Source organism: Pseudophryne corroboree, chromosome 5, assembly GCF_028390025.1.
Source record: "Pseudophryne corroboree isolate aPseCor3 chromosome 5, aPseCor3.hap2, whole genome shotgun sequence".
Classification (NCBI taxonomy): domain Eukaryota; kingdom Metazoa; phylum Chordata; class Amphibia; order Anura; family Myobatrachidae; genus Pseudophryne; species Pseudophryne corroboree.
In genome coordinates this window covers 315,383,720-315,409,464 of record NC_086448.1, presented here as the reverse complement: position 1 = coordinate 315,409,464, position 25,745 = coordinate 315,383,720, and the positions used below count along the sequence as shown (strand labels likewise).

At 44.1% G+C, this 25,745-nt stretch overlaps 1 protein-coding gene across 1 annotated transcript; it reads right to left on the bottom strand.

Annotated features, from left to right (window-relative positions):
* Positions 1-224: 224 nt before the first annotated feature.
* Positions 225-6,965, bottom strand: MPLKIP (M-phase specific PLK1 interacting protein). Its single transcript, XM_063922487.1, has 2 exons — positions 6,513-6,965; positions 225-1,166 (listed from the first exon to the last, which is right to left on the bottom strand). Exons 1-2 carry the CDS (start codon positions 6,903-6,905, stop codon positions 975-977), a joined length of 585 nt encoding a protein of 194 aa, XP_063778557.1. The 5' UTR covers positions 6,906-6,965; the 3' UTR covers positions 225-974.
* Between the last annotated feature and the right edge of the window lie 18,780 nt (positions 6,966-25,745).

Genomic DNA, 25,745 nt, shown 5'->3' with positions numbered 1-25,745 from the left:
GATTCAGATTACACTTGTGAGGGCACCCGCAACAGTTATCTATTATTAATGGAGTGCCGAACACCACTGTTGTTTATGTATGTGTATATATATATATATTAGTACTTTTGTGTTGAGTAGATGCCTCTGGTATTGGAGTTTTTACATGATTCCTTATTCAAGGTTAATTTTCTCTTCAGATTTAAAATTAAGTTTTAACTTTTAGTACCAATAAAAAAGGAGCATCCTTTTTCACTCTTTTTATAAATTAAAACGCAAAATAACAAATAAAAACACAGTGACTATACACTTCTCTCAAATAAAGTACACAATTTAAACCTTGTTTCATAACATAATACCTGTTATGTACACAAACTGTTTTAATAGTTTGCAAACTTGACTTCTACTATGTTCATCAATACTACTGCGTACATATTCAAAGAAACCCGATTCAGTAAAGCAATCCGTTTGGAACAATTAAAAACAGATGGACCTTACTCTTTAAAAATAAATCAAAAACAAAAAACCACCAGGCCACAAATATGCTTACAGCAACATCTTAGAATAAAATAAACTATCTGAATATTCCATACAAATCATACACTTGTAGAATAAACATAGATTTACAAACCTATATTATATTTCAATTACTTAAAAATGAATCCAATTTAATGGAAGAAACAGTAAAAAAATTAGGCTTTAAACATAAGCCTATGTGATGCAAAATGGTAACAAGTCTTGAAATCTGAAACCCGTCTAAAAGTCACAAAATGTACGCTGGTGAATACAGAACAACTTGTTCTTCATTGCTGGTGGACTTTCTGATTCTGTCTATAACGGCTCTAGACTTCCAAAACATTTAACATTGTTATTATCTGGTGCAATAAAAAAATAAATCTGATAAAAGATTTTTTTTTTCAACTTAAAAGTATCTGACTTGCGTCCTTGACCAACTCTTGTGTTTTAGTGTACCCGGTAGTTTGGGATTTTAGGGGTTAGCTAAAATACCGCCCTTTTTTACCAGTATATGTTGTTTGCTCATTGCTGTTGTGCTGGTCTATGTCTGATAGGGATAAGGGCCTTAGGTTAGCCCAGGGGTCCTCAAGCATTGAAGGTCTGTAATAGTTTTCCACATCATTAGACTCTCTGTTCTCTCTGCCATATGGTGTAGATGTCCTGGGTGAACCCTTCGAAAGAAAATCATCAGGTAAACAAACATTCAATATATGTCCTCCAAAGTTAGAAAGTAACTACATATACTTGCATTATTTACATGTGACCATAACCTCCTTATGAAAAACACACTGCTGGAGTATTCAAGAAAATGTCCTATTTTCAAAGGTGTACTGAGAAATGCAAAGTCAGGCCTCTGGCACAGACATGAAGTATGCATGCCATCAATGCGTAATCCTACATAAGAATCTACAGGTCAATTCACAAACCATAACCTTTATTAAACACATGAAAAGGACAGTGAATTAGAGAAATTAAAGTCTAGAAATTTAACATTCACATAATGGCAGATGTATTAAGCCTGGAGAAGAGATAAAGAAGTGTTAAGTGCAAGGTGATAAAACACTAGCCCAGGCCCAGCCAACGGGTGTAGTATGGTATGCCGGCGGCCGGGCTCCCGGCGACCAGCATACCGACGCCGGGAGCCCGACCGCCGGCATACCGACAGCGTGGCAAGCGCAAAGGAGCCTCTTGCGGGCTCACTGTGCTACGCTATTTATTCTCCCTCCAGGGGGGTCGTGGACCCCCACGAGGGAGAATATCTGTCGGTATGCCGGGTGTCGGGATTCTGGCGCCGGTATACTGTGCGCCGGGATCCCGACATTCGGCATACTGAATACCACCCCCAGCCAACCTGTGGCTCACCAGCTGTTGTGAAACTACACATCCCAGCATGCCCTGCACAGTTTTAGCATTCCCTAATAGCAAAACTGTGGCAGGGCATACTGGGACTTGTAGTTTCACAACAGCTGGAGAGCCACAGGTTAGCCAGGCCTGCACTAGCCAGTCAACTCCTATCTGTCATAGTTCAAATCCATAATGATTGGCTGGTGCTGTCACATTGCACTTATCCAGGCTTAATACAACTGCCCCAATATCTTTTGAGGATCTTGTCCGAACCTCCGCATAAATTTCCTTACAGAAGTGTTCACGAAAACTATCCATCTGTATGGTCTAATACTATATAGTCAATAGTTAACATTTATATATAGCTGGAAGCAAAGAATTTTATTATATCTCTACACAAATCAGAATAAAATGTATACAGCTTGGAATCTAAACATGATAGGTATACTGTACAAGTATTTTAACTTCTATCCCTATCTTTAAAACATCCCCCTCACTTACCACCATGTATATTCTTCTTTGCACAAAATTACATTAAAAACACAAACGTTAATTCCATATTAACCCTCCTAGTAAAACCACTATTGCTAGAACAGGGGTAGGCAGCCTTAGGAACTGCAGCTACCATGGATCTGCACATCCCAATAAAACTACGGTAAGACATCCTGGGGTGTTTAGATCCGCAGGAGCTGGAATGATACAGGTTGCCTACCCTTGTGCTAGAAAAAAAGTGTTGCCGTGTTTTATAAGCTGCCTCTTCTGTGTCTATCACAAGCACCAAATTGAATGAACGTTCTATATGCCGATCAGCCTTTGCGGTCTATAAGGATGGTAAAAAAAATACACAGTCTGGATATTATATATAACTACAAGCTCATTGGTGATGCGGCTTAAAGATCAATGCTACACAGCATCCTCTCCCCCCCACCCCCCCAAGTATACTGATACGTTGCATTTGTAACATGACTCAAGAAGACACTCCTGTAGATTTCTCAACATGTATTGGTTTTATAGTTTGATCATGGTCTCTAAAGTAAATACGCATGTATATTACATCAGAGTATGGATGGAAGTAATAAGTTGCTTTCATTGCACCAAAACAACATATCTACCCTACTGAGTTCCAGAGCGGTAAAACATGGTAAGTCAGTCCGATAATGTAGTCCTAACACATACATAGACACAAATGAGGTGATCCAAATGTTTTTTTTATTGTGCGCCCCTCAGAGCAATTCAACTGTTGCACTGATTAGGCACCCATTACTTTTTAAGCGCCTAAATAGACAGGGTTTAGCTGCGAGTAGCGGCTAATCCTGTCTAAAGCCCTGGTTAGTGCGCCCAAACTCCTGTTTGGCCACCTGCACCACAGACTTTTCTTCTCAATGCCTCAGGAAGCAGAGATAAGAAATATCTTCCAAGGCTAATGAGTGCCCACACGGAGCAAAACTAAAATGCTCCGTTTTGCGCACCCTAGTGGTAGCCATAGGGAAAAACAATTGAAATGCCCCCTAAATTGGAAGTCCAGGTATGGGATCTATTATGTGAGAAGCTGAGCACTTGAGCCTGGGCTGCTATGGACCTAAAATATAGTTAAATAAAAACTGCTAAATACAGGTTTAGGAGACCTTGTATATTAATATTAAGACATATTAGATATTGGATTTATTGGACATTAGATGTTGGATTTCTTGAAGAACATAAAAAAATAGAGGTTGATCTCAACTGCTATAGTTTTGATTTGATTAGTGTGTTCCAAAGCAGTCTACACGTCAATACTCCCATTATAATATATGTATGCATGAAGGAACAGTTTTAAGTGTGTTGTAAAAACAGGTGCAGAGAACTAAAGCGCAGGCACTGGTCACCTGTGCGTTGAGATCACCGACCCAGGTCCAGCCGCCACTCTGAAAGGGGTCTCAGCCAGGTTGGACCCGTATACAAAATACCGAGTGCTGATTAATGCACGGTGTGAACATATATAAGTGGGAATTCAATTGTTTCTTCCTGCAGCTGCCACTAGATGCCACCCAACAGAGCAATTCAATTGTTGCTCCATTCGGTTGTAATGAGCCGCAGCAGACTCATTTAAGTTTGCAGCCCCCTGTGCTTACGAGTTGAAAAGTGACCCGTTTAGGTACCTAAATGGCAATTTTCGCTATCGCGCCCATTAGTTTAGTCGGGTGTGGATCATAGGGTCAACCACACTTAGGTCGACAGTGTCTAGGTCGACCACTATTGGTCGACACCTGAAATAGGTCAACACAAGCATTAGGTCGATTTGAACAAGGTCGACATGACAAAAGGTTGACATGAGTTTTTTACATTTTTTTTATGTCGTTTTCTTCATAGAGCGACCGGGAACCCCAATTAGTGCACCGTGTCCGCTCGCCATGCTTCAGGCAAGGTGCCTCTCTGCACTTGGCACAGGTTACCATTCCCAATTGTAGTCCACGTGGATCGTAAAGTATGAAAAAGTTGAAATAATTAAATTGTGAAAAACTCATGTCAACCTAGTAACCATGTCGACCAATAGTGGTCAACCTAATGCATGTCGACCTAAGCGTGGTCAACCTAGAGACCAGATACCAGTTTAGTCGGTGTTAGCTGCTTTACACAGCTTAACCCAACACTAATTAGTGTTCATGCTAGGCTGTTTTGTGGAACCCTGTTGAAACAGCCTGACAGGTGCTCAGTGCCACATGCACATCTATTCACATTCAAGGGAGAGCTTGGGGGAAGCCCAGCACCTACGCACGCCCCCACGAGTGCTGAAACGGGCTAGGCACGCCCCCCCTAGTGACGTTGAGGGGGCCATCCCACCCCCAACAATGATGCCAGGTCGGCCACGCCACCTTTACGTGCACACGCCTACGAAGTGCACCCTGCCCCCAATAAATCCTGGGGGGGAAGGGGTACGACACACTATCAATGCGCACCAATTGAATATTGTCCCTGTGATCTCCCGTCACTTTAGATAGGAGATCAGGAGGAAATAACAATTGCATTCCATCCAGAGTGTGAAACTTAAGAGTGAGCCTATAAATCTAATCTTAGTAGCTTTAGTAAAAGTATCAATTGTGAGATTCAAGGGTAGCTTCAAGTCATTTTTAGGCAGACCAGGCGTTTGTTTATGATTATATCTTTGCACGCCAATCTCAAGTGAGAATTGGTTGTGACATAGACCATTACCTGTAACAATTAGCAAGTCTTTAATGCTCACCAACAAAAGGAACATTTTAAATCAGGGAAATTATATTTTGTTAATTTATGCAGTTTACCTAGTTAATCTGTTTAAAGATTTTGAATTTAATTGTACATAACATTAAAAAAATATATTAACATTATGGGTATATTCAATTAAAGTCTGATCCATTCAGACATTTGTCGGAATGGATCCGACAACCCCTATTCAATCCCATCTTAATTCGACTTTTTCAAGTCGAATTTAGATGGGACGCAAAGGAGGAGAAGGGGAGCGAGCCGCGGGGAGACCAGCAGGGGGACAGCTGGCGGGCATACAGGGAAGATCAGCGCTACAGTAGCGCTGCAGCAGGATGTCACTCAGCCGCCCGACCTCACGGCAGCTTCCACCCGGCTCCAGCAGCATGCTGGAGCCGGGTGGAAGCTGCCGTGAGGTTGGGCGGGTGAGTGACATCCAGTTGCAGCGCTGATCTCCCTGTATGGCCGCCGGCTGTCCCCGTCTCCCTGCGGCTCTCCCCCCTCGCCTCTTCTGGGTCCGCATCTCAGTCCGACATCATTTTGATGTCGGACTAAGATGGTCGAAAAGGGGGCCAAAACCGTTTTCGACACAAGCACGTGGATCGACAGCTATTCCGCTGATCCACGTGCTTTTCGACAAGTTGATTTTATCGACTTGTCGAAAAATTTAGGGAAATATTAAATAGGTCGAACCAGGATTCTACCTTAAAAAGTCTCTCTCACGTGTGACTTTAGCATCTATACCTTTCACTACTGTACAAGTAAAAAAACTTTGCAGAATTGCTTAAAAAGTATAGGAAATGGAGGGTAATTAGGTACCGTGTACAGTACCCCACAAATCAATTTAACCAATATGATATTTTAAATGTCAGTTTTGTGCTGCTACTACTACTACCTCTTGATTTAAACTCTAAAAGGTGGCCATTGGTTGTGTTTCAGTTACATTTTCCATGACCAATGGTCACTGATGAATGTACATTGCCTCTTTTGGAATTTAAAAAGTGACTTTACTGTAGCACTGTTAAAAAACATTGTATAAGAAAGAAGCTTGCGTCACCCAGGCTCTCATATTACACAACACACGCGCATAACGTGCACTTCGTGGGAGAATTACTGAGAGCCTGCGATAGTGTTTCTATGTGGTACCCTATATACAGGCACGGGATGGCCAATTTACAAGCTATCGTAAGTAGCTATGTGACAGTGTTTAAGCACATTACATACCACCAATGTACGTGTAAATATATGGTACATGGATGTTACATGATCAGAAATAGTCTACATTCATAGCAACACACAGCCTGTAATGTGCCCCCACACACGGTCACTGTAATTAGTAATTATGTTGTGTCTGCCTACTCACAGCAGCTACACTGCCCCGGGGACGGATGGAGTAGTATGGGGCTGGTTAGTGTGGGGTGAGGCGCAATGCCTCTTGACTACCTCCCTATTACCTGGTAGTGCATGGGTGGCCTGGGAGAACGGTGGCCCCGGTACTGCTGCTGCTGGTAGTGCTGGGGGTTTCCTCCTCCGGGCGACTTCCCGTACGGGGACGTGTTATAGCGAGGGCTGCCTCTCCGGGGCGAGGTGTGACCCGGGGACTGGCCGCCGTACCTACACCCAAAGGGCATGTGAGAGGGCGAGGACTGGCCGCTACCGCCAGGCCGGGGAGGCCTCGGCCCGTAGCCGGGCGTGTGTGGGCTCCCGTAGCCCCAGCCAGGCAGCGGAGGAGGAAGCATAGGGCCCCCGGGGCACTGGATCGGCGGGGGGCTGCGGAACGCCCCTGGGCTCCCTTCGCCGCCGCCGGGCTTGGAGGGACTCGGAGAGCGGAAATTCTGTCTGTACATCGTTAAAAACACTCGCCCCTGCCCACGGTGACGGCGGCTCAACTGCTGGGAAACTGCGCTGCGTACCTAGGAAGCGGAAATTCCATCCGGTGCAACGCGGGCACGTCCGGCCTCGACGACCTGGTAACACGCACCACGCTCAGAGGTTCCTAGCTGTAGAGGCGGGCGAGGCGCCCCCTCCAGCCATACGTACACGTACGGGGCGCCCCCTCCACCCACACGTACACGTAGCCTTGTGTGCAGAGACTCTCAGGGCTTCATAATCTTATACCATAAAATGTCCCTAGTTTACAGTTATTCAGCTGCGCTCTGCACCTCCCTTGTTGGCGCAGATGGGTAATCCTTTAAATTCTGTTAGTTGGTATTGATTTCATATTGGTATTTTTTCAATGTAAAAAATGAATCATCAATTTCAGTGTTATCCTTAGGTTCAATTTCATGAGCACTGTGCCTGACACTATACTGCTCCATGGGTCTGAGGGCCAAATTCAGAGTTGTGCTGTGTTACGTTACTGTGAAATGGCCAGATTAAGGCTTGTGGGGTCTCCACAAATAATATTCCCCCCAGTAACTTCATCAGAGAAGCCCGCCCTACCACCCACATCAATATGAGTGTGAGTGGTGCTAGTGTCACTGAGGGTTCTGCCTTGATCACAATGGGTGCAAAGTCTAAAAAAGTTCAGATGTTTTGTATGTCACAAGATAAGACATATGTGGTCATTCCGAGTTGATCGCTAGCTGCATTCGTTCGCTGTGCAGCGATGTGGCAAAAAAACGGCATTTCTGCGCATGCGGCGCAATGTGCACACGCGACGCATTATTACAACGAACTATGGCCCTCATTCCGAGTTGTTCGCTCGGTAAAAATCTTCGCATCGCAGCGATTTTCCGCTTAATGCGCATGCGCAATGTCCGCACTGCGACTGCGCCAAGTAAATTTGCTATGCACTTAGGAATTTTACTCACGGCATTTTCATCGTTCTGGCGATCGTAATGTGATTGACAGGAAATGGGTGTTACTGGGCGGAAACAGGCCGTTTTATGGGCGTGTGGGAAAAAACGCTACCCTTTCCGGAAAAAACGCAGGAGTGGCCGGAGGAACGGAGGAGTGTCTGGGCGAACGCTGGGTGTGTTTGTGACGTCAAACCAGGAACGACAAGTACTGAACTGATCGCAGATGCCGAGTAAGTCTGGAGCTACTCAGAAACTGCTACGAGGTGTGTAATCGCAATTTTAAGATGCTAAGATTCACTCCCAGTAGGCGGCGGCTTAGCATGAGCAAATCTGCTAAAATCCGCTTGCGAGCGAACAACTCGGAATGAGGGCCCATGTCGTTTCAGGCAGGGTCTAGCAAAGCTTTTCAGTCGCACTGGTTGCCGCAGAGTGATTGACATGAAGTGGGCGTTTCTGGGTGGCAACTGACCGTTTTCAGGGAGTGTTCGAAAAAACTCAGGCGTGCCAGGAAAAACGCAGGGGTGGCTGGGTGAACGCAGGGCGTGTTTGTGACATCAAAACAGGAACTGAACAGTCTGAAGTGATCGCAAGCGCTGAGTAGGTTTTGAGCTACTCAGAAACTGCACCAAAATTTTTTTTAGCCGTTCTGCGATCCTTTCGTTCGCACTTCTACTAAGCTAAAATACACTCCCAGTGGGCGGCGGCATAGCGTTTGCACGGCTGCTAAAAACTTCTAGCGAGCGATCAACTCGGAATGACCACCATAAAGCTTCAGATTGCAGGTTGAGAAATTCCAGTGGTGCGCAGAAGCAGCGTGACTAGCCAAACGAGTCAGCACTGAATGTAGCAAACAGTCACAGGAAGGATTGCTGGTACATGGACTCGGGGGCCACTAGGCATTTCAGTTGCAATAAGCATTGGTTCAATTCTTTAACACCGTGTGTACCCACTACAGTTACAGGGATTGGAAATAAGGTCCTTACTGCATCACAAGCTGGGACAATCACAGTACGTTTAAGAATTGGATGAGAAACGGTTGTTACAGATATCCGAGATGTGTTGTACGTGCCTGATTTAGGAAGTAATCTCATTGCTATAGCGTCCTAGAGCAGAAAGGCTATATAGTCCAATTTCAGAAGGGCAAATGTATGGTGCAAAATAAAAGAGGGACTTACTGCTTCAGCAACGCTGTGCAACCAACTATGGGGGTCATTCCGAGTTGATCGCTAGCTGTATTCGTTTGCAGCGCAGCGATCAGGCAAAAAATTGGCACTTCTGCGCATGCGTATGATGCGCAGTGCGCACGCACGACGTACTTTCACAAAAACCAATGCAGTTTCAAGGTCTAGCGACGCTTTTCAGTCGCACTGCTGATCGTTGAGTGATTGACAGGAAGTGGGTGTTTCTGGGTGGTAACTGACCTGTTTCGGGAAGTGTGCTGAAAAACGCAGGCGTGCCAGATAAAAACGCAGGAGTGGCTGGGGAAACGGGGGAGTGGCTGGCCGAACGCAGGGCGTGTTTGTGACGTCAAAACAGGAACTAAATAGTCTGAAGTGATCGCAAGGTAGGAGTAAGTCTTGAGCTACTCTGAAACTGCACAATTCTTTTTGTAGCAGCGCTGCGATCCTTTCATTCGCACTTCTGCTAAGCTAAGATACACTCCCAGAGAACGGCGGCTTAGCGTTTGCACTGCTGCTAAAAGCAGCTAGTGAGCGACCAACTCAGAATGAGGGCCTATATGTCCTGGACACTGAGGAGTGTACTGCAATGATGACTACTGATGAATAACAGTCAATGGAGCTGTGGCACAAACGCTTGGGTTATCTGGGATATGACAACGTCCAGAAGCTGCTAGATAGAATGGTAACAGGGATCACCGTGAGCAAAGCTGAAAGACCCATGTGTGAGATTTGCATAAATGCCAAGCAAACTCGCAACCCATTTCCAAAGTCAGTTAGTAGAGCAAAGACACTGTTAGCTCAAGTGCACACAGACGTGTGTGGTCCAATGGAGGTAGAATTAATCAGTGGCTACAGGTATTTTATTACTCTCATTGGTGACGCCACAAGAACGACACACGTGTACTTCATTAAAGAAAAGAGTGAAGTTGTCAACAAAATTGTGGAATACAAAAACCTGGTGGAGAATCAGACAGGTCTGAAACTAAAGATCCTGAGATAAACCAACGGTGGAGAGTATGATAACAAAGTCTTAGCCGCATTCTTTAGGAAATATGGCATAAAGCATCAGCTAACAATTGCCTACACACCGGAACAGAATGGTGCGAGTGAACGGGCAAACCACACAATTGTTGAAAGAGCATGGACTATGTTTAGTGATGCTAGCCTTGAAAATAAATTTTGTGCAGAAGCAGTATCTACTGCAGTAGACCTAAAGAATCGTGCACCTACAGTGGCCGTCAAAGGAAAAATGCCACTGGAGGCGTGGTCCAGAAAAAGGCCAAGCGTCAGTCATCTTCGTGTCTTTGGGAACAAAGCTTTTGCACGTATACCAAAGGAAAAAAGAAAGCTCGATCCAAAATCCATAGAATGTATAATGCTCAGATACTGCGATGTCTCCTTCTACCATAGAAGCCTATGGGCGCATCCCCTAGTGTTTATTTCCTTGTGCCAGTGTCTCTCAAAGGCGGAGCTTAGTATGTGTAATGCTCTGATTGTCCATCTTAGATAGAGTAAGCACGCTGAGCTGAGACCAGGAGCGGAGCTCAAAGTGAGAGACTTACATTGCTTCCTGCATGTACTGCGCCTCCTGAGCTGTCACAGAACTGGGCAGCACACCTTCACAGTGGCAGTCAGACTGCACGGCTGTGCAGTCCTCTGTCCCTTACAACCGGAGGCAACTTCTGCTGAGATACCGCAGCCACACAAACAGACTGATAAGTACCGCTACCAATACTGTGTTACCTTGTCTGATATAAGGGGCCAATTACCTATAACAATAATACATCCAAGTCACCTGTGTGTTTACTGAATAAACCAGCATTACTGTTTAAGTTAAGTGTGTGGACTGACGTCACTACACCACGCAATCCGCTATACTCTGCCAACAGTAAGAGCCCCCACTCTCCTTCCATGCTTGGAGCTACTGCTTCGCCCACACCATGCACCCACATGCAGGCAGAGATCACTGTAAGAGCGCTGCAGCAACCTAGTATGTGCCCGGGGCACAGTTTATGAAATGCTAATCAAGAGGCAGACCTGGATATCTTTGTGATAGTTTTATTCAAATACAAAATGCGTCAATCACGAAAGAAGAGGAGATAGACTTACAAACTTTAATCTTTTGCTGTGCACCAATTCATTGTGTGCTGTAAGCAGTGCATTTGCAAATTAAAAGGTCCGGACCTGAAAATGATTGTATCGGCGCTGATCAGCAGACTCCAATCATTAGCGACTTCTCAGGGGATCGGCAAAATCTAGCATGTTAATTTTCTGTGACTTGCCGACAATTTTTGGGTCAGAATAAGCGAACTTTGTCCAACATGATGGATTTTGCCAACTACCCGACCCAGGCTTAACCAGAATGGGGGAATGCCGCAATGGATGCTTGATGTATGGGACACTTAATACTCTTTGATTGAAGACCAGTAATAAATAGTTTGCACTGCTTTCAGTTGTGACTCTAGCAACACTAGGAGAAAACAGACTGTGCATACTTGCCTACCTTTGAAAACTAGTTTCAGTGAGATTACAGATGGCAGCAAAATGTACTGCGCCTAGCACAACGCACTGTTGAGGGGTGATAATGTCGATATTATCGTAAACCATAAAACTATACCTCTAGATACACTTTTACCGTGGAGCCGCTATGGCCGTTAGACTGAATACACGTGTTACGCACTTTGTACGCTATTTGCGTACAGAGTCCCATACGTGGTACGTACTTGGCGTACCCACGCCGCACTGAGTGTACAGAGTACGCACAGCGTGCGCACACACAATTGATAACCTTTAAACCTTATAAGTAATACAATGTAATAATATGGTTACACTTTAAACCTTTATGCAGCAAAGCACTGCAACGATGTTATACCTTAAACCTTAAGTAGCGCTGACGGTATAAAATACCCGCAGTGCGTACACCTTATCAATGCTTATAAACCTTATACAGTTAAATATGCTTTTAAACCCTTGCAGGAAAGTGAGGACACAACACCGATTTGTAGTTGAAACCACAGGGTTCTAAGGCCACCGTGGATTATTTCAAAAGGTAAAACAGTACAAATCATACACTACAGGCTAACAAGATAAATCTAAAACAGAGTAATGGCTACAGAGAATGTACATACGTGAGAATGTTCGCAAGCGCAACCCGGCCGGTCCTCCGCTTGTCAGGTAGAAAGCGTTCAGAGTCTTCTGACCGGCCAGGCAACAATGGGCTTTTTATACACAACATACATACACAATACAATGGTCACTGTAATCTCATTGTCCATTGGACACAGAGATGTGTCTTTTTCATTACAGGAGAGGTCATAGGTTGATTTGAAAAGATGGGCGATGTCTTTCCCCAACTGCTCTGGTGGGTGGTATCCTCTGGATTCCCGCCGCATACATAATATACAGTAAATACAGTTAATATCTATATTCTACTTTTCACATAACTATACGCTGGAACATGCGATCTTTCTCTAACCAACACCGGAATGTTACCCTTAAAATACCCTACAGCTGGATACTAGACATCACCTTCTAACCTTTATCTGACCCTTCCTATCATGCAAAGGCGAATCCCTTAGTCCTGGAACTGTTTAAACTGTGGATACTCGCTGATGTGGTGTAGGGGAACTATGGGTACAAAATGCACTATTTGGGTTAAATATGTAATGTTCTAATAACCCTCTACGCGCTCACAAACTCCGCCGTAAATACCCATACCACGCGCATGATCGCAGGAGCGATCCTACGCAAATTGCGGATATGTGCACGCACGGCGGACTGAGTGCACGCGCAGCGGGCATGTGCATGGGGTTAGTACAGGGTATATGCATTACAATATTTTTCGACTTTGACAGGGGCCATGACCAGCTCCAACCAAAGGGCGTGTCTAGCTAAATCTATGGGCATATCTGTTGCCACTCAGGGGTGTGTCCTGCAGTGGAAGATGAAAATTATATCATACCTCACAAAATGGAGGGACAGAATTCTCTGGTCCTGGACTTTCCTCTTAATTTGTGATTGCCCTCACCTGTGATTAAACACCTTTTTTATTCATTAACCTGCTCAAAACAGATGCCGGCAATCATAAATTAAGAGAGAAGTCCAGAAGCAGAGCATTTTGTCCCTCCAATGTCAGTATAGGTGGGAGTATGGTACGTTCTTGTAAAAGGGTGAGCATGCAGATAGTGGAGGGAGGGGGTTCATTGTGAGGCTTGAGCTGTGTGGACTAACTGGGGATAGCTGCTATGGAGCCCAGGCTGCTTCCAGGGCCCGCTGCTCCTCCTGTACCCAGTTTTGGGCTGCTTCCAAGGCCCACCGCTCATCTTTCACCCCCACCTCCCACATGGAGGATCTAGCAGTGGGAGGCCTGTCCTGGCTGGCTCAGAGTCCCGGCAGCAGAGCAGTGAATTTGCAAGTATTTTGGGGTGGGGCCTATCGCTGTGAAGTGCCCCTTCTCATCAGAGACCTCCTGCTCACTTCTACTTGTCTCTCTCCCTGACACTTTCTCTCTTGCTACTCTCTCCCTTTTTCTCTCTCTTTTTGACACTGTCTCTCTCTCCTCCTGACACTGCCCCCCTGACACTGTCTCTCTCTCACTGACATTGTCTCTGTCTCTCTCTCCCCCAACACTGTCTCCTCCTTCTCTCCCTGACACTGTTTCTCTTCTCTCTCCCTTCCTGACACTGTGTCTCTCTCTCTTGCACTGTCTCTCCCTCACTCTCTCCCTGACACTGTCTCTCTCCCTTCCTCTCTCCCTGGCACTGTCTCTCCCTCTCTCTCTCTCCCTGACACTATCCCTCTCTCTGCCTGACACTGTCTCTCCATGACACACACTCTCTCTCTCCCTGACACTCTCCCCTCCCTGACACACTCTCTCTCTCTCGCTCGCTCCCCTCCCTCTCTTTCTTGCTCCTCCCCCTCTGTACCCGATGCCCTCTCTCTCCCCTATTATCCATTTTATCTCTTTCCCTGACTCTTTTTCCATGAAACCCTCTCTCTCTCCCTGACCCCCCCCCCACTCTATTTCTTGATCCTCTCTACCTCTCCCTCTGACACTCTCTTTCTCTCTCTCTCTCCTGCTTCCCTAGGGGGCTTTGTAGTAACAATAGTAGGGGGTGGGGTGGTCCTTTCAAGATTTTGCTATGGGGCCCACAAAGTTCTAGTTACGCGTCTGACTGGGTAAGTGCAGACTGCCTGTCATTTCAGAGAGCTGTCCACTGAGATCATAACCTTGCAAGTTAAGCCAAAGCAATCCTTATCTCAAAAGCATTGTACAGAGGTTCCAAGAGAAATCATCTGCGCCAGAGTAAAAAATCAACTAAGCTCCCAGTCTGTCATGATGACATGATTTAATAAACAGAACAAAAAGTAATCACGCACTGGTAATATTAATTTGAGAATTTGTTCTTATTCCCTTTATCTAGTATATTTTATGGTATAGTTTTATAAATACCTTACTATCAGACTAATTGGGAGTGCTACCCATAGCTTAATAATTATAACACAAACACACAGAGAACAGAAGCTGTTATCTGGGTGCACTAAGAACTCAACAAAATAATTCTAAAATATAACTTTTATTATCGTTGTTAAAATTACAACCTACATTCAGCCAGTATGAATAATTAAAATAAAGAGTGTGAAAAAAAGGAAACATTTAAAGTATGTGTTTAAAATCGTATTAAATCCAATGTACAGAGGCTGTTATGATAATACTTGGATATTATATAAATACAGGCATTATAACCCCCGCTACAGTATCACTTCTGTCTATATAGCTTTCATATTTTATCCTAGAGATACATTATTCCCACATATATGTCCGTATCTTTACATCATTTAATATTTACTGTTATCTTGGATAATAGACAGCGTCCTAGTTATCTGTATTCTGTTCATACGTTACCCAGCTTAGTGGTCTCATGGTACATATTTGTTAAATGTATTCGAAAGAGTATGACATTTGTATAAGTTTTCAAATTGGTCTCAATCATTGCCTATATTTTAGCCTTAGAACCCAGTGGATCCTACTGTGGTTCAACTAGCACAATATCTTGACTGAAAACCTTTGTTAGAAAATATAACTATGTGTGTGTTTTCATGGGGATGTCTAGAATAGACAGAATAATATCATTCCATAGACCCCATAATCATGATTGCAGAGACCTGTTTGGCTAGGTGTCCAATTACAAATGCCACAGTATCTGATTTTATTAGTATCCACTCACAGACATATATTCTAAATGTGTATTGTCTGACACTATTAGTACTTCTTATTTAGTGATCTTTTATTTTACCATAAGGTGTCATTTATTAACACATGTATATCACCTACCTAAGGTATATGTATTTTATCAATAGGCAGGTTTCATGCTGCTTTATTCATAAGTACTGTGGTCTAATCAGACGTTGTAATAATAGGAATAGTATACTGGTCCAATTTTACTTAGTTGGTCTCATTATAATTCTCTAACAAACACACATAAGTTATAAATCAATTATGAATGTGTTGTATATATAACGGACTCAGGCGGCGTTTGTGTTGCGGTCTACATATCCCGCCAGCCGCCGCCTATGTCCGTGTATGTACCCCAGCCAGGTGCGGCCGCTCCTAGCTTATGTATCGTGTGAGGCCAGCTGATAACCCGGCTCTATACCGCCGTAGCCTGCACCTCTCCGCTAATACACATAAACCGCGTTTAGTGGCTCCGAGCCCACGTGTGATGTGCGGCCATACACTGTCTCGGTACTATGCCACCGTAGCCTGCACCTCATTCATGAATAATGCTGGCCATGGCCCTGCTAGCTAGTTAGTTATTATAACAGTATAATTGAACAATTCTGCTGGCCGTGGCCCTGCTAGAAGACTAATGAACAGAGCAGTTACATAGGACTTGATACAGCGGTCTCTATATCATGACAGCCTCTGTGAACGCCTACGTACGTTTCACAGAGGGCTGCTTCGTAAGGGCATCAACCCGAGTGTTTCTATTGTCGGGTTTATATCTCCCTCCCTCCAATCTGATTGGTTGTCCGTTCTTTCTAGTGTTTTAGTCGTCCCATATCTTATTACAGGGATATTTTCATATTCTAATCAACTTATTATCCTTGCATAAACCATATTTTATTCCATATGTAATTATGTATTGTGTTTCATCTCATTTTTTTGTGGGATCTACTATTTGTGTAACAATTACTTATCAAATTTATACTCCAAGTACAGTTTGAATGATCATTTATCCCACTAGCCAGTCTCAACTGTATTCATAAATAATTTTCTTTATTATATATACATGTAATCAATTATTGTATATTTTTTATTGGTGCTATAATATGAAATATATATTTATTACTATGTGTTGATCAAATAAATTTGTGAAGAATGATAAATGTGCAACATTCTCAGTTATATAATATCTTTATTACCCTTATTGACTGTATAATTATAATAGTGATAAAGTGAATAACTTTAATTATATTAAAGTGCTCAATATGTATTCTATTAATTATTTGATAAAGCTAATTATTTATCTCATAACACAAGCTATTTCCTAATTAAAGACAACATACGCAATAGGCGCACGAGGTGCCGTAATGGTACGCACTTAGCGTTACTGACGCTAGGCCGTGGTCGAGACGCACGAGCGGCACGTTCGCTCACGGCTTACGCTTGGTATCGAGCACGCTATAGGTGGCCGACTACCGTAATGCTACGCTACTAGCGTAGCGGACGCTGTGCCCACCAGAGGAACACAAGCGGCGCAGACGCTCACAGGATACCACACAGTAAACCTTGTATGCAACACACTGAAAGGCTAAGCTTATACTGTAAACCTTACTACTGAAATACTGTAATGATATAACGCTTCTTAACCTTGTTAATATAAAAGCTGCTTGAGCGACTGAGACGCTCAGTATACCCTTAGTAATGTAATGATAAACACACGATACCTTGTAAGGTTCCAAAACCTTTATCTAGATGATTTTAGTATGTAAAAAGGGAAAAACAGTTACAGCTTATACACTACAAAACTAACATTAATACCTAAACAGAATAACTATACATAAATATACAATAGCGGCACAATCGCAAACAATAACATACAAAGAGAAAGAGTAAATGGCTAACACAGGCGGAGAACAAAGATGGTCACAGAGAAACTTACACACGTGGGAATGATCGCTAGCGCAGTCCTGGAAACCAGCTCTCAGTTAGTCAATGATGAAAACCTTGTGGAGAGAAGTGAGTGAGCTGGCCCAGGCTGGCTGCCTTATATACACAACATACAGTACACTACAATGGGCCCTACAATCTTATTGTTCATTGGACACAGGAATGTCTCTCTGTATTATAACAAAAGGTCATAGGTGGATTTGAACAGGTGGGCTGAGACTATTTCAAACTGCTCAGATGGGAGGTGTCCTTAGGATTCCCGCCGCATGGATAATGAACCGCAAATACAGTAAATGTCCATAAACTACTCATAGACATAACTATACGCAGGAGCGATCAATCTTTACCTAACCAGCACCGGATTGTGTCTAATAAAATACTCTTCAGTTAGGTACCAGACACCACTGTTGAACCTATGTCAGACCCTTTGTATCATGAAAAGAGGAATTCCCAGGTCCCTGAACCATTTACACTAAAAATACTTGCAGACATTATTAAAGGGATTATTACCTACAAAACACACTATGTGGGTTAAATATACTATAAACGAGTCGCCCGCTACAAGCTCATAAACTCTACCGTAAATACGTATATACCGCGCGTACTCGCCGGAGCGAGCGTACGCAATTTGCGGACATGTGCACGTACAGCAGACCACATGCACGAGCAGCGGGCATGTGCATGGGGTTAATATATGGCAATAGTGAATCATGATATTTTTCGACTTTGACAGTCCACCCTTTGTCAGTCATCAATAACTGCCACTTCCTAAACAATTCAAACAGAAAAATATATGTCATCATGTAAATACCTTTTTATGATTGGGTAAAAGGAGGAGAGGAGAAGGTGGGAAAGATGTGACCTAGTGAGACAGTAAAAGCATGTGTGTATGAAATCCATGTCTGAGGGGTCATGTATCATCGTGCCGTACGTGTTTTAAATCAAGCTTCGAGGTATTGCGAAGTATACATTTGAATCCTTCTTATCCCGTATTAAGGGTCTGTGGATGGGCTGTCAAACTCTACCGAGCTCTTTTCGGCTTTTGGTTACAACAAATGGGGTGCACATTAGTTGATGATACATGAAGGGGGAGAATATGTGGATGCTAATATGTGAGAATCACCTGTCGACTATGTGAGATATTACCTGGAGGTTGTAGAGATGAAGATAAGAAACAATCGTTATAAATGCAGTCATAAAACTATGTGAGATTTAGTGTATAGTCACCGATTGAGGTCTTGTCTGATGTCTTGTCTGATGTACATGTTGTCTGATGTTTCACGGTGCTTTTGCTCTAGGTGGTGAACAAAAGCTTTTCCAGTGTCCATAAAATAACAGTCTCCAAAGTATTGGGTTTCCAGTAGATAGTTAAAGTTACTAAAAGTATTGGGTGTCTGTGACACAGTTCATCAGTGGTTTGTATAAAAGAGGTTGTCAAATTCTTCCTCCAAGCGGATGTCTTTGTACCTTGGTGGAAAACAAAGGAGAAACGGGTGAAAGAAACGGACCGTAGAATCAAATTTTCATCACAACATTGTCTCTATCGTTGGGTCATAAATTAAATTAGTTGTTGTTATTACAGTGTCCTCGCTCCTCAGACTCATCACTCTGGTACTACCTTTACACTTCGTTAAAGTCCGAACGCATCTAAATATCAGACCAACCAATATGACGACTCCCAGAATACACAAGAGAAATTTCCCTACATCCATTATAATGCCTTGGGCCCATTCTCCTAAACCAGAGAACCAATTTCGTGGGTTCAACCATGACACCCAACTGGTCAGTTCATTACCCACAGCAGCGAGAGTGAGATTGTGTCTCCCTCGGAACTTCCACTTTAATTGCAAAATGTCATCCATCTTTTGGTCTATGACCTCGGCCGGGTCCTCAGTGCTGTTTGTAATATACGTGCAGCACTTTACACCATATTGAGTTGCTAGGGTAACACAACACCCGCCTGTCACTGCTGTGAGATAATTGAGAATCATCCTATGCTGAACCAGCTCTGTTTTGTAGGCTTGTAACTCTCTCCCAGTATACCTGAACGTGTCGTCATACATTTCGGTGATATTGTCTAACAAGTTCGCTAGCGTCGATATATATCTATAATTTATTACTCCTCTGGCGGTACGAGTGATATCTAACGCGAGTAGGAATTGAATCCCGGTGGATTCATGGATCAAATCAGAGGCCGGATGCTCTGTCCTTTCTATCAGGTGCAGATTAACGACGTGCTCGTAGTGAGTGTGAGTATAAGGAGCTTGGGCACAGCGGTGAATGTCTTTCATTTTGATATGGGATACAGTCATTACTTCAGGCAGTACTTTTCCAATGTAACACAATCACTCTGAGTTTGGGGCAAGCCACTTATACGCCTTCCTCCCGCATATGAAATATGCATCATCGGGGAGAACATATGGGACGGAGTATGACATAACCATGTTACACACTTTCCATGTGAAATCTCCTAACCCTAATTCTCCCATCTGTCTAGTACACGTATCTGGTTGTACGATATGTGCACAGTATCCTGGTGATACTTCTCCAACTCGCATGGTCCTACTTCCTAGAGTATATCTATACCGGAAATTTTTTCCACTGTTGGCTATCTGGCGTATAAGCTTTGAATCTATGGGCATTCTATCGGCTCTATGTGAAAATGTCATGGTTTGATTACTCCATGACACTTCCCAATTTCCCGGCTTTCGGGGATTGGAAATGTTAAAGCATAATAAGGACCTATCCACATGATATTGGTGGAGCTTCAAACTAGGAGGACTAGAGATATTAAACCTCTTGTCAACCAGCCTCCCACCACTTAACTCAAGTACCTCTCCTACAGTTAAAGGGAATGGTACTAGTCCTGATTTGCTATGACCTTGAGGTACTTGAGAGCATACCCAACAGTCTGTCTGGTTTAACACTTTACCCACTAAGGAGTGATAGTCACTCAATGGATGCCGGTCCATGTGGATATTACAACTGGACTGACATTTCTTGATGCACCCATCCTCAACTATATTGTCACAATGCCTACAGATGCAGTTCTCTTCAGCTAACAATCCTTCACAATTCCTTCTATTGTCAATGCTACCAGATCGTTTTCTGATACTCGCCTTTACTCGGTGATTGTGTTGCTCTTGGAAATCTACGCCTCCATCCTGGTCATCAGAACCCATTCCAGACCCTTTCTCGACCTCCATGGTACTCTCACCGAAACAGACTGCTCTGGTCAGCAACAGGGTCAACAGAAAAATCCGGATCACAGTCTCTTGGGGTAAGTCCATCTTATAGGAGGAAAAGGAGAAGAATGAGAAGGGGGGAGGTAGAAAATGAGGGAGATGGGAAGTGGAGAAAACAACAAAAGGGAAAAAGAAATCTAGCTCGACAACCGCCTCCGATCTTATTATTCTCAGTGCTCAGGTGCCGTCTCAACCTTCCTGAAACAGACACTCTAACGATACAATTTCCTCTACCGTCTGTTCTTTGTCGCGGGACCTTTCTGGATCAGCAACCTTCTTACAATGAGACGAATGGACCCAAGTCTCCCTCTCGGCAACCTTCAATGCTGTTGTGCTGGTTAATAAGACTTGATATGGTCCTTCCCATCTGTCAATAAGGCAACCTGAGCGTAGAAAATTCTGTATCATTACATAATCCCCAGGTTCAATGTCATGACAATTACTGTCTGGCAGATCAGGAATCACCAACTTCAGATTATCATTCTGATTCCTCAATTGCTTACTCATCTTAACCAAATATTTTACGGTTACTTCATTGTTACACTTCAAATCATCCTGGGGGTTAATCATAACATGGGGTTGTCGACCAGATTAAGAGGGGACCTGGGAGTGGTTCTGATGCTGTATAATACGATTGGTAAAGCTTCGGGCCACAACAATCCTGTTTCAGCCATTACCTTGCTTAATTTGTTTTTAATAGTGCTGTTTACTCTTTCCACTTTCGCACTCGCCTGGGGGCGGTACGGAGTATGCAGCTTACTATTAATTTCCATTAACTTACACATTGCTTGAAAAACTTCACCTGTAAAATGGGTACCCCTATCACTTTCAATGATTCTAGGGATACCATACCTGCACACAAATTCCTGCACAATTTTCTTTGCAGTAAACACAGCGGTATTTGTGGCCGCGGGAAATGCTTCAACCCAATTTGAAAACACGTCAATACAAACCAATACATACTTTAAATTTCTACAAGGTGGCAATTGTATGAAATCGATTTGTATTACCTGGAAAGGGCCATCTGTAGGAGGGATATGGGATGGCTCTGTTGGTATTGCCTTTCCGATATTCTTCCTCAAACAGGTGAGACATGTCATCGCTCTTTTACCCGCATGGGAAGAAAATCCTGGGGCGCACCAATAAGCTCTTACCAATTTACACATTCCTTCTTTGCCTAGATGAGTCAGCCCATGTGCCGCTTCCGCTAGACTTGGAAGGTATGCTCTGGGTGCCACTGGCTTACCCTGTTCATCTGTCCAGAGTCCTGAGGACTCCTGGCCATATCCTTTTGACCTCCAAACTGCCTTTTCCTGTGGGGAACACAAATTTTGCATTTCACACAATTTCTGTCTATTGACGGTACTGAATACCATCAGTTGTGTGATGGATGTCTGTCTGTATGGGGGTACCGGCTGCTAATTTAGCAGCTTCGTCTGCTCGGCTGTTACCAAGTGATACCGGGTCTTGGCTATACGTGTGAGCTTTACACTTGATAACAGCCACTCTGTCGGATTCCTGTATCGCTGTTAGGAGTCTTTTGATGTGGGCTGCATGCGCAATGGGTGTGCCAGCTGCCGTCATGAAATTTCTGAGGCGCCATAGGGCCCCGAAATCATGGACTACTCCGAAGGCGTACCTAGAATCCGTGTAGATATTGGCTGACTTGCCTTTAGCCAATTCGCATGCTCTGGTTAGGGCAACCAGCTCAGCAACTTGTGCTGAGGGTGGTGGGCCTAGGGGTTCCGCTTCTGTGGTACCTTGGTCATCTACGACTGCGTATCCAGTACACAAGTCTCCCGAGTCCGTCTGTCTGTGACAACTACCGTCAGTGTAGAAAGTAAAATCTACATCTTCCAGTGGGTTGTTACTGATGTCAGGCCTTGCCGTGAAATTTTGGGTCAAATATTCCATACAATCATGTGTGTCATCTCCTGTACTAAATCCTCCTTCACCATCACTCTCATCCTCCACCCTTTGTGCCTGTCCAGGCACACCTGGGAGATATGTTGCAGGATTTAATGTGCCACATCTCCTTATGGTGATGTTTACCGGGGCCATTAATGCCAATTCCCATCTTGTAAACCGCGCTGATGAGACGTGTCTGGTTTGGGCAGAATTCAGTAAAGCTGACACTGCATGTGGTGTATGAATTGTGAGGTTGTGTCCTAGGACTACATCTTCGCATTTACTTACTAGCAATACTATCGCTGCAACACTTCGCAAACATGTGGGGAGGGATCGCGCTACCGTGTCTAGCTGAGCGCTGTAGTAGGCTACCGGCCTGCTGGCATCACCATGCTGCTGGGTTAAGACACCTGCCGCACACCCAGCATTCTCCGTTCCGTACAGCTCAAAGGGTTTCCCATAATCTGGCATACCTAATGCTGGTGCCTGCGTTAGGCACTGTTTAAGTCTTTCAAATGCCATCTCAGACTCGTCTGTGTGCGAAATCCGATCTGGTTTGTTTGATGAGACCATCTCCTGCAAAGGCAAAGCCAGTATGGAAAAACCTGGGATCCAGTTACGGCAATACCCACACATTCCTAAAAATGTTCTAATCTGTTGCTGGGTTTGTGGCAGAGTCATGTCATGAATTGCTTGAATTCTATCAGTGGTGAGGTGTCTCAGTCCTTGTGTTAGACAGTGTCCCAAATATTTTACCCTGGTCTGGCATAATTGTAACTTATCTTTGGAAACCTTGTGTCCGGTGTCTGAAAGATGAAACAGGAGTTGTTTCGTATCTCTCAGGGACGATTCGAGCAAATCCGAACACAGCAGTAGGTCATCTACGTACTGTATTAATATTGATCCGCTCTCAGGTTGAAAAGACTGTAAACAATCATGCAAGGCCTGTGAGAAAATACTTGGACTGTCAATGAAACCTTGTGGTAAACGAGTCCAGGTGTACTGAACTCCTCTGTATGTGAATGCGAATAAGTATTGACTGTCAGGGTGCAGGGGTACCGAGAAGAAAGCGGAGCAGAGGTCAATCACAGTGAAAAATTTGGCAGTGGGAGGGATTTGCATAAGGATGACAGCTGGATTTGGCACTACGGGGAATTGACTCTCAACTATTTTGTTGATCCCTCTTAGATCCTGCACTAGTCTGTAACCCCTCCCCCCACTCTTTTTAACAGGGAAGATGGGACTATTGGCAGTGCTGGACGTCCTTACCAGAATGCCCTGTTGTAGCAAGCGCTCTATTACAGGGTAAACTCCTAACTCCACCTCTGGCTTCAGAGGGTATTGTGGGATTTTTGGAGCTATCCTACCATCTTTTACTTGTACTACTACAGGAGCTACATTTGCCATCAATCCAGTGTCTTGTCCATCCTTGGTCCAAAGTGATTCCGGTATCTGGGAAATCATTTCCTCTACCTTGGAGGGACACCTATTTACAACAACAGTGTGTGACATTAATCTTGTTGGGGAATCTAGCATATCCTGCACTTCCTGAGCGTGGTTCTCGGGTATGTCCAAGAACACACCTTCAGGAGTACAATATATGACGCATCCCATTTTGCACAGTAAATCTCTCCCGAGGAGATTAGTCGGAGCCGATGCAGCCAGCAGGAAAGAATGCTTGGTATGCAAAGGCCCTATCGTAATCTCTGCAGGTTTGCTTAAAGGATAGTGTTGTACTACTCCTGTTACTCCCATGGCTGGAATTGTTTTACCAGTGGTTCTCATGCCCACGGTCGAATTTATCACTGACTTGGCCGCCCCCGTATCTACAAGGAAATTTAGAGATCTACCAGCTACATCAATTGTGACCTTGGGTTCACTTCCAAGGTTCGCAATCAATTTCACTGGCTGCAGATTACAGGTGTGGCCCCACCCCTATGGTGTGTGGTGACCTCCCTGCATCGCACTGGCAGCTATTACCTGTGAAGGGGGTAAATGGGAACTATCAGAGACTTGCCAGTCTCTTCTTGGGGGATACCTTCTTGTTTCCCCTGCGTGTGGCTCATAACTCCGTCTCTGCGGTCCTTGATCCCAATCTCGTATGTCATGTCGTTGTCTAGGGGTTTGATATGATTTTTGTGTATTTCTTGATCTACATTCCCGTGCAAAATGTCCCTCTTTGTGACAATGATAACAAACTACCACATTTGACTTACCCACAGGGGTCTGAGACTTATGCTGAGTTGGCCTTGTGGTAAGGGCCTGTATACTTACGGCCATCAGCTTATCACTCTGCGACTCCCTGTGTCTGGTGATGTTTCGATCATGATCAATAGCGGCCTCTCTCAAAGTAGCCACCGACAAACCTCGCCAACATGGTTGGGTGGTCTGTACCCTCGTCCTCAATACTTCCTTTAAACCATCCATTAACACAGAAACTGCTACTTCTCTATGATTCACATTTGTCTTAATGTCTTCTATCCCTGTATACTTAGCCATTTCCTGCAGTGCCCGATGAAAATAATCAGCAGCTATTTCTCCCTCTTTTTGCTTGATGGAGAAAATTTTGTTCCACTTAACAACAGCTGGGAAATATACTCCTAACTGCAGATTGATTCTTTTTACATTATCTTGGTTGTACTCATCCGTATGGGGTACCTCTTCATTTAATTTACAGTCAGCGATAAATTTCACTGAGTCGACATTGGAGGGTAAACATGCCCTCAGCAATGTCCGCCAATCTTTGTTATTGGGCTCTGCAGAATTACCTAGCTCTCTAATGTATCTCTGGCTTGCAACTAGATCTTTCCTAGGATCAGGGAATTCAGACATCATTGATCTTAATTCTGTTCGGGAAAAAGGGCAGTGCATGGCGATGTTCCTGACGGGAGTGGCTCCCGATGCGTCAGTTTTCCCATTTGGGACCGCAATTACCCTGACAGGATTAAGTTCAATAACGTCATTCTGAGTAGATTCTACAGCATGTGGTGTAATGGTTTCTGCATAGTGTACAGTGCCGTACTTACCAGTTGATACGACCTCACCTGTCCCTCCACTAGGGGCCTTTGATACTATTCTTACTGGTTGGGCCGTGCCCACTGTAGTCTCTTGTATGGTGGCTGCTAGAGAGAGTGCCGATATTGTGGTGGGCTCATCTTCCTGGTCGCAATCCTGGGGAAAGTTTAAAACAGGGTACAGCTTGCACTGGTTAACATTAGCATCAATAACCTTATTTACGTTACTCTTAACATCTATACATTTACTAAGTGCATGTTTATCATACACCAGTGTGCCATTCTCTGTAACCACTTTCTCTCCTGTTATGTATGGTGGTGGTGGTGCGGTGGCTATCAGTTTCCTGATAGGGTTTGAACCAGCT